This window comes from Labrus mixtus, chromosome 21 (assembly GCF_963584025.1).
Source record: "Labrus mixtus chromosome 21, fLabMix1.1, whole genome shotgun sequence".
Classification (NCBI taxonomy): Eukaryota; Metazoa; Chordata; class Actinopteri; order Labriformes; family Labridae; genus Labrus; species Labrus mixtus.
The window spans coordinates 20727277-20737265 of record NC_083632.1 but is presented as its reverse complement, the minus strand read 5'-3'; the positions used below and the strand labels follow the sequence as shown (position 1 = coordinate 20737265).

Below are 9989 nucleotides of genomic sequence, written 5' to 3'. Positions count from 1 at the left end.
ACCATCTGGTCGGAACTGTCTCTACACGCTATTTGCTCCGTGCTTGTTGCGCCTCACAGTCTATGGTTGCTCCTAGCTAGAAAATTGACATTCCCTCTTTTAAAAGTGCTTATTTTCATTAAATTGCAGTTTATGTAGTAAACGTAAGGAATACGCAACCCGACTATGCTCACGGTTTTATTGCCCTTCTTCCCCGTTTTGTTAAATAAAGCTACCTGTCAGATTGAGCTAACAGGGGTTAGCTTGTTGTTGTTAGTGAGCAGCAGGTGAACGACATTCTGCAGAGTTTGCAGGTTTCGTGTTGACAACATAGGATAGTTAATGGCATCCCGGCAACCTTTTACTGACACGGACACTGCCGATGAGGCGGTGAGGGCGACCTGTGACGATGCAACGACGTGCAAAAGGTGACAGATTGTTAGCAACCTTAATCAATTAACATAACAATCATGAGGGTTCAATGAATTATGTATAGCATGTAGCATGATAATGCGTTTCAACAAAGAAGAAGTAGAAATGAACTGGAAGTGTGCATCCTTCTGCCCATGTTATATTTAATTGTGGTGGAGATTGCAGACAATACAGTATGAACGGGCAAGGCAAAAAAAAACAAAAGTCCACCTGTCTGTAGGGCTGGATCTTCATTCTTTGTGCAATCAGAAGTCCAAGAAACCCTTTACCTATTTCAGGGTCTTGGGTTGGTTTTGTAAATGAAACTTTTAAGTATGCACATCACTTTCTTGTGAAATCTGTAAACTGTGTTCTAGGTTTGCTACCAGTAAAAGTTACTGGAAGGATCCATATATCCAATATTTTGCCAGATCTGTAGGGGAACGGAAGGCGCCTGAAATCAATAGAGGTAAGAAATCCTCTAACCCTAAACCGTCTTATTATTCTAAGTCACTTTTTTTTTTTTTAAACCTTATTCAGGGAGATCATGGTAGAAGTCACAGCATCAACAACAGACAATGAGCATTCATTTCCATTCAGCACCAGTCTGTAGGGACTTGGGTTGGGAACTGGAGGGTCGCCGGCTCAAGTCGCGGTGCGGACCAAATATGGAAGTTGGTCTGGTAGCTGGAGAGGTGCCAGATCACTTCCTGTGCACTGCCAAAGTGCCCTTGAGCAAGGCTCCCCACCATCAGCTCAGGAGTGCCCACTGTGGGAAGCTCCGTCACTCTGACATCTCTCCATTAGTGCATGTCCATAAGATCCTGTTTGTGTGCATGTGTGTATATTTCAACCTATGTGTGTGTTCATGACTTACAGAGTGTAAAAACAGAAATTTCCCCTTGCGGGGATCAATAAAAGTAAATCTTAATCTTCATTTCCATTCAGCACCAGTCTGTAGGGTGTTTTAGGCATTTACAGCGTAGTAAGGGATGTGTCAGTCCTGTGCTCATTGTCATAATATTCACAACTTCTACAGTCGTCAAGCTCCATATTTGCTTGTTTCTACATCTGTTGGTATTTCAGCTGCTACATTGTTGACCCATATTGCAAAAAAATTTATTAGGAGTATCCATTTTTCTGTTTATTATCAGATGATGTAACAGTCTGTTTATTTCATTTGACAGGTTACTACGCCCGTGTTCAAGGAGTGAACCGCCTGCTCGATGCGTTTATAAGGAAAGCAGAGTGTGATTGTCAAGTAATCAACCTAGGTGCTGGACTGGACACCACGTTTTGGAGACTAAAGGTTAGCACACTCTAACTATGACTCACCTTTGCTCTGACTTGTCTTTCGGTCCTGTGATTTTTTTTTTTTTACCAAGCTGCTTATGATACACACTTACTATCTTCATGCAAATGTACAATTCAATGGACGATTAAGTGTATTTGCATGTTTTTTTTATTTTATAGGATGAAAACCTCATGCCAAGGAAGTTCTTTGAAGTTGACTTCCCAACAGTTGTGTCCAGAAAAATACACAATATTAAGTAAGACACTCTTATCATGCACCATGTATATTGTCATTGTTTTTTATAATAGTGTCAAACTTTTTGCCGTACATGAAACAGAGCAGCAATAAGTTTATCTTTAAAAGTTTGAAGATCTGATGATATTTAAAGATTGCTGTAGTCAACATTAAAATATGAACGATAAGAAAGTAAGTTAAGCAACACAAGTCTGTGAGGCTCTGTTTTCTCTTCTTTGGTAAGTTACTGCAGTGTGAGGTCGTGACCAGCAGAGGGAGACAAAGGGTTTGTCTAATTTAAGAGCTGATGAGTAGAAGTGTTGGAGGAACACTGGGAGGGTTTTTATATTGTATACATATATATATATATATATATATATATATATGTTTACCTTTGTCTGTTATATTTTATAAATCTTGCATATCACAATAACATCTAGTATGTAGATTGAGCTCTTTATTAGCACTGCAATTTTCAGTCCAGAAATAGTCAGCAAACACACACACATCACGTGTTTGAGTGCTGAGTCGTAAAAAAATCACTGGATGCACAAAGACTCTCTACACTATGATGAAGAGATGATGGTGTCTTCCTCCTCACTAAGTGTAGCATAGTCATTATTCCTTTGGTACTCTACACAGCCTCAACCAGAAATACAATCAAATGTACGTTTAAATATCTGTGGTTCCTTTAAGCTACTGACAAAGATGGAGAGTTTTAGATATACATGCTGTCTCTCATTGTCTTGCCCTATAATAAAGAATGAGAGATTTTTTATATAGAAGAAACTATTGGAACTGATAGTTTTATAAAAGGTAGCCCACCTGTAACCATTTAACTGTTAAAAACATGTTTTTACATTTTGTGGAGTTAAGGTTCATTTTAGGACTATTGTATCAGTTCTAAACTCAGTGTCCTGAAATAAACCAGCAACTTCACTTGTACAGTACAAAAGTATAGTGTGTCGTTTTTCAGGTGACTTCACTGATCTCTCATCGGGGGAATTCAATGTGTTACAGACAGGGAAATGGATAAACAGTGATAAATAGTCAATACAAATACTTATACATGCAGTTAGATAATAAGAGTAACAATATTAGTATTCATAACAATAATACAAATAATAATACTGAAATAGAAACACAATTTACCCCAATCATTTTGTTCTATTATTAATCAAATCAAACCTTTTATATATTCTCTAAAGGACACTGAGGTTTCCCTCATTTCCAATGCGGTCAAGATTACAAGCACATTAAAACAACAACAACAACAAACACTTTGAATCAATTACAAAAACCACTGAGATCCATTAAAAACTGTTTGAATTCCAAACAAAGTGGTTCAAATGGAATTCCTAAACTCTGCAAGAGACGGAAGAACTCCAATCTGTAGAGTTATTAAATATATTCAAGATTAATTTTGCACGCTATGAAAATGCAGAAAATGGATGCAAAGTAATTTTATTTTTTTCCCCCAGGACAAAACCGCCCCTCTCCAAACCCCTCATCGAAACCCACTCCACAGACGCCCTGCTGCTAGGTAAAGCCAAAATAAACAACAGTCATAGCATGTACAGCAGTACAAAATGGTCTAAAATAAATCTTTCTGAGCATCCGTTAAGTTGATCTTCCCGTTTCCTGACAATGGATGGATTTATTGTTTTGCACAGACGCCCACAGCCTGGATTCAGATCGTTACTGCATCATCGGAGCGGACCTCAGAGACATCTCCAGTTTGGATGAAAAACTGAAAAAGTTCCAGCTCAATCCAGAGTATGTAAACACATCACTTTTTCCATCCTCCTTTAAGTTTTTTGTATTTTATTTCATACTTGTCGTGTTTTTTTTAAGCAGATAATAACATTTTGAAGGAATTGAACGCTAACCTGATGGTAATGGTGTGTTGGTGGAACAAGCCCAGTGTACTTTCTCACTCTGCCCTTTCTTAAGACATCTAAGAATTGCAGCGTATCTCTGTGTTTTACTCACTGCGAGTCACGTAAGATAAGAGATTCACTCGAGACTATAAGAGAGAGTATGCACTGCTGTAATGCAGATATCAATTTTGACGTCTGGGGCCTTAATTCAAAGGCTACCCCACCCAAAATGTGTCTTTTGCATGCCAAGAACTCAACCTCCTCTGGTCTTGAACTATGGCAGTGTGCTCATCCTAATATGCTATTTCTATGAGGCTGGTAGCATGAAAGGTGACAGAGGATAGATCCAAGTTCAAAGAGCATCTCTGAAGGTTTTTGATCTTTTATTTCATTGTTGAACATACCGTAAATGACAAAAAAAAAAAAAAAAAAAGACCTCACGATGTTGAGAAATGGTTTGTTTTTTTGTGTTAGGGCAAAGATTCATTCCCATACAAGGAAGTTGGAAGGCACAGACATCCTTTTTTTGAGGATGTTTTCTTTGGTGAGCATGACTCCATCACCTCAGCCTGGAACTCACACATGTACAACCTGCATTTATCCTGGGAAGTTTGACAAAGAGTGAGGCCGGCTTTTACAGGAACCTGCTGGATTGGAATATGTGATTTTTTATTTTTTATTTTATTAGTCTTAATTGTTACAGAGCCAGGGGTCATGACCCTTTGTGTTGAGCCTACTCACACTAAAGGTTGGAGTGTAAGTGCACCAATATCTCTGTGTGAATTTAACAGATGCTGTACTGTAAGTAGTTAGAAACTCAGGATGAAGGAGATGTCCAGAGACGCAAATCCCCCTTTATAGAGGTTGTAAATCTATCTGCCTCTTTGTGCCCCAATTAGTAAGATTCATCAAAAACTCAACTCATTTCAATGAAGTTTGGTGGAAAATAATTACCTTCTTTAGAGATTCTTTAACAGTTTCTATACTACAGTATCTAGGTCCAGTTAACATAAATTATAAAACATTTCTGGGTTCAATGATCAAATCAAGAAGGATTTTGTGCGCTTTGGTAGACTTTTGGTTTCTCCCAGTGCTCTCTACCTCTGTTGTGGTCGTTAACTTTACTGTTTTTTCCCTTCCCAGATTACCCACATTGCTCCTCTCAGAGTGTGTGCTGGTCTACATGACGCCCTCCCAGTCCTCCAATATAGTTCACTGGGCAGCAGAAACCTTCCACACCGCCATGTTCATCAACTACGAGCAGGTAAACAAAAACAAAATCAAGAAAATGTCAGAAGAAGAACAAGGGGGTTGGCTTAGTTATCAGTGACACGATTTGGATTTTTGTATATTTATAAAAACACGATGACATGGCTGTAGTGGATAATACATTTGATGAGAAATTAATTACTTTTTCTAAAGAGTATTCACTCTCAATTTCAATTCTTGCCTTCAGTCTTAAAGGAAGAATGTGCAACTTTTTGATCCAGTAGATGTCGCCCTTGAGTACGAGCATGAAACCAAAATAAATTGCTTGTTTGGCAACACCTCCGCTATCGTGAAGCCTCCGCTCTCCTCCAGCGGCACACCTCCAACCCCCCTTCACTCGCGTTCACAGAAAGCCATAATTAAGCACCAAGCGGTAGACAAAATTGTCCTTGTCTTGTGCTGCAATCACCTGTGGTCTGCATTGTTGTGTTAGCAGGCTAATGTTAGCACATTGTGGTTTGCTCTTAGCTCCTCATTTAATGTAAATTGACACAGAATACATTTGATCTAAAAGCTCTTATGTGACATTCAAATTAGTAGTGAACCTGTTCTTCTTTTCTTCAGTCTTTATTTAAACAGCTTTTATACACAAAGGGGAGGAGTCAGCCGTCCCGTCCATGTAAACACCGACAAAAACTCAGTCAGTGGGACTTGCTCTTCTCACTTATTGTCGACAGTCATGACTCAGACATTTATAAAGGATATACTTGATTGCCTTTAAGGGGGTTCCATCAAATGGGAAGAACATTTTCAAACAACCCAGTTGAAGTCCATCTCTTTTAAATACTACTCACCAAGAACTCACATCCTATGGCCGAGGGCCGTGTTTTATTTTCTGCTCTGCTGAATATGTGAATGACATTTTAGTTGTTGTTGCATATTTGAACATCTTTCAATTTTTTATGATGCAAGACATTTTGAATAGAGAGAAGCAGAACTTGTGTTGTTGACTGAAGATTGAATAATGTGGCTGAACCCACGCCTTCATTCACTCAACACGTTGTTGTGTACCCAGGTAAACATGAGCGATCGGTTTGGCCAGGTGATGATCGAAAACCTGCTGCGTCGCCAGTGCACCCTGTCAGGAGTGGAGGCCTGCCAGTCTCTGGACTCTCAGGTAAACATCTGTTGCTTGATGCAAAACATTTAAGTGCTTCAATTCTTTTTGTTTTATGTAGGAACATGAAATGCATTATCTGGCTTTATGTATTTACTTAGTCTTGTATTTATTAGTTTGTTTGGTTGTTTTTATTATTATTATAATTTTGCAGAAGGAGCGGTTCCTGAAGACGGGCTGGGAGCATGCTGATGCTCTGGACATGATGACCGTCTACAGTATGCTGCCTCAGGATGACGTGGCAAGGTAATGCAGGCTGAATGACAGCTGTGCAATTAGGACGCAATTTAACCCTGAAGAATTTAAAGCAAGAGGTTTATGTCGATATACTTTCTTGTTAAGTGACATATCCTCATTTTACTCCTCACTAGAGATTCTTCTTCTTCTCCTGACAGAACAGATGTATGATTCCTTAGGGGGCGTTAGAGCTGCTGTCATATATATCATATATATATATATATACACATATGATATATATATATATCTGAAAGAAGGGGGCGCTTATTATTGGAAGTGAAGCATCCAGATATCTGCAGCTTTCAGCATCAACTGAGGATAGTTTTTGTATATCTGTGTCTCCTCCCCCAAAAAAAAAAAATTAGTCCAACACAAATCTACTAAATGATTGGAACCTCTTTTACCTTCAACATGTTTCATAAGGCAGCTCGGGATTCTTTCCTAATGGAGCCATACTGTATCTAAGAAATGGCAAAATGAATTTTGTTGTTGAACATGATACATACACACACATGCACAAACAGGATGTTATGGACATGCACTAATGGATGGACTAATTTTTATTTATATGTTTGTTTGTTTGTTTGTTTTTTTCAGAATTGAGAGCCTTGAGTTCCTGGATGAGAGGGAGCTTTTACAACAGCTGCTTCAACACTACAGCATCTGCTGGGCCACCAAGGACAGGCTCAATCTGGGTAATGATAAATGACTGTTTAATAAAAAGAATGCATTTGTTAGCTGTATTATAAAAATAAAAATAAACCTAAATGCTAAGTTTCAGATGTCCAGTATGGCTCCAAGTTGTCCTTTAGTTTGTTTACTTAGCGTTACTCATGTGTTAAATGTTTCATATTTCCACCCATCCGTCCAGTTTGAATGTGTGCTGTGGCGCTTTACAAGAACAGGTCATGTTCCGTTTCCTCAGGTCTGTCGCAGTTGGGATTTTGAGCGTTGAACCGCTCCTCTGTTGGACTTGCTTTCACATGTGCGCGCGCCAAAATCAACAACCGGAGAAGATGCGTAAAAGGGAGTCATTGAGGAAACACCCATTCTCCATCAAGCCCTCGACCTGGAGCTGTTCCGGTGTGAAAACTTCCCGCGTCAGCAGAATTGCCATTTAATGAGCTTCCTTCTGTGACCCAGAGTTACGGTCATGTTGAGAGCTGTGGTGACGTCTGAGGCTTAAAGTTTGCTTTATTCATTAAAGAATGTATGAAGTTTGAAGAATTTAAAATGTTCAATCTGTCTCGTCTGCTATGTGTCATTTTGATGGTTTTTTTTTTAATTAATTGTACTTGCCAGACTCATTGTTTTTACAAAACACACACGTCATAGAACAAGTGTCAAATAGCAAGGCGTCCATTACATGGTTACTTAACATTTGCCTGTAAAATGTTTTCTAAGAAGACATTACAGATTAGTTTGTGACTAAGTACAGTTGAATAAATCTGTCCTTTTGAATAAGACAGTGTAGCTCTGATCATTTATTTGCTCTGTTATGAATTTATCACATTATCACTTTGTTATCAGCAGTGGGAGGGACAAGCTAATGACAGAAGATTCTCCATTTTTAAAGACATCAAGCTTAATCGTGATTAACATCTACAAGTTTATGAGGGATTTTGTACTTAGCTAATTTGGCTCAATCTTAACGCTCATGCTAAATAGCTGTAATTAGCATTCAGCAGCTAAGGCTAGGCAGATATCCCCCTCAGGTTAGGGGAGATAGTGGACTTAAATTGATCAGGGAGCAAGAATAAACGTGTCAAATTGAACATGTGTTGCTTCAAACTTTCTGGACAGGGACGTGTTTGTTAAAGAAACAGCACTGGAATGCACATTTCAAGACTTCACACTACATTTCAGTTATTGAACTTTGGCATCCATCTGATCGCTGATAATAAACACATATATGGGGGAAAGTTGTCAGGGTCCCAGGATCACTAACATTATGAGGGGTCATCTCGACAGTTCAAATTGCATAAGACACACTGGAAGGTGGATGTTGTAAATGATGCTTGAATGGTAAAAAAAAACTTGTTTAGCTGCTGCCTTTTTGAGAGGTGTCATAGACCATCACATCAGGGGGTTAAAACTAGATTTCATGGTGAATTCATGACAAATTAAAAATGGTAACAAAGGAGGACGTCAAACATTTTTTGTTGGTTCTTCTTGGCTTATGGCTGTTTATCACAAGAAGAAGAAGACGAGAAGGCTGCATGCTGCAAGGAAAAATAGCTTGAAATGAGTCTTTCAAACTCCATGCGATATGTAAACATGGCACATCTGGTGGTTGTCCCTGGATTCTTTGTATCTATCAATGGACTGCCGAGTGTAACAACCACCATTAGGAGCAGTATGCTTGGCACACCAACAGAAGGGTAGCAAAAAAGTAGGACGATACGGTTCAGTTATATTGGTACCATTCCCAACTTTTGACAGTGGAAACGGCAATAAATTAATTTGTACCGCGTACCGAACCAGCTGAACCGGACCGCTTGGTGGAAATGGGGCTTAAGACTGGCAGATACATAATGTATGTGTCAGAGTGTGGTAAGAACATCCTTCTGTTCTCTAGAACATCATTTACTGATTTTAAATACCTGAAATGGTTACTAAGCAGATAGATAAGAACAAAAAACAATGTGTCAAACTTGAAGAATATATCACAAAGTATTTTTCCATAACAGCTGAGTCTGTCTCAGTGTGCCAAGGCAGAGCCTCAAAGGTTTTGACCAATTGCAAAGCCCGTTAGAGGGCAGCGCATGTACTCATAGAACTGGAGTTACACACAGCAACTATTATTTCTTAGAGACACTAATAATATAATGTATGCTGCTGTGTGGGCTGCTGTTTTGCAAAAACAAAAGTCAGTATTTGGGGGAAAATAATTCTGATAATGGAGCTGTGAATTGACTTGTTTTAGGCTATTTGCCAGGATCAGATCCAGGATTTTAGGCTGCATCGGGCACTTCTTCTCATATTGGTATTAGACCCACTCTTACTTTGAATGCAGAGGTTTTTATTAGCAAAATATTTTAACATTTCAGCCGTCCAACTTTTACTCCTGCCAATATTGTAATATATGTTCCACAGCTGCTATAATGTTATTAAAAATAATAATGTGTACATTTTTGTGCTACTAAAAAAAAAATCATTATTTCATGAAACAACAAAGCAAATTGCAAACTCTTCAGGTGAATTTAACTTTGTTATTTGTAAAGGGACCATGTACAGTATTAAACATAAATGTTGCCATTTGATGTATTGTACCAGAGTTAGCTTACATCAAATGGCAACATTTCTGTTTAATTTTGTGTCATGGTATCAAACAATTCGACTGATGGAAAACTGATGTAGTATCAAATAAACATGCTGACGATTGATAACATCCCTCATCCTTATCTGTGTGCTCTCTGTCACTCAATAACATACAGTGCTTATAATTTTATGATCCTCACACGATGGAGTGTCTTGGGAGTATAAACAATAGCAGGAAGGTGGGGCAAAAAAAAAATGGGGATGTGCGTATGTCCTTCATGCATCATCATAAGAATGGCTTATATAT

General features: G+C 38.6%; 1 protein-coding gene across 1 annotated transcript; it reads left to right on the top strand.

Moving 5' to 3' along the window:
* lcmt1 (leucine carboxyl methyltransferase 1) lies at positions 1 to 8564 on the top strand. The gene is made up of 11 exons (XM_061027644.1): positions 1 to 407; positions 768 to 859; positions 1578 to 1699; positions 1864 to 1940; positions 3400 to 3461; positions 3592 to 3694; positions 4942 to 5062; positions 6083 to 6184; positions 6339 to 6430; positions 7019 to 7116; positions 7347 to 8564. Exons 1-11 carry the CDS (start codon positions 322 to 324, stop codon positions 7367 to 7369), a joined length of 978 nt encoding a protein of 325 aa, XP_060883627.1. The 5' UTR covers positions 1 to 321; the 3' UTR covers positions 7370 to 8564.
* The last annotated feature ends 1425 nt before the right edge of the window (positions 8565 to 9989 follow it).

What these genes read in the sequence shown, in the direction of transcription:
- lcmt1 (XM_061027644.1), top strand. Translation starts at nt 322, where the DNA reads ATGGCATCCCGGCAACCTTTTACTGACACGGACACTGCCGATGAGGCG. An exon ending in CACAGACGCCCTGCTGCTAG is followed by an intron (nt 3,462 to 3,591) that starts GTAAAGCCAAAA and finishes TGTTTTGCACAG; the next exon opens with ACGCCCACAGCCTGGATTCA. An exon ending in CCTCAGGATGACGTGGCAAG is followed by an intron (nt 6,431 to 7,018) that starts GTAATGCAGGCT and finishes TGTTTTTTTCAG; the next exon opens with AATTGAGAGCCTTGAGTTCC.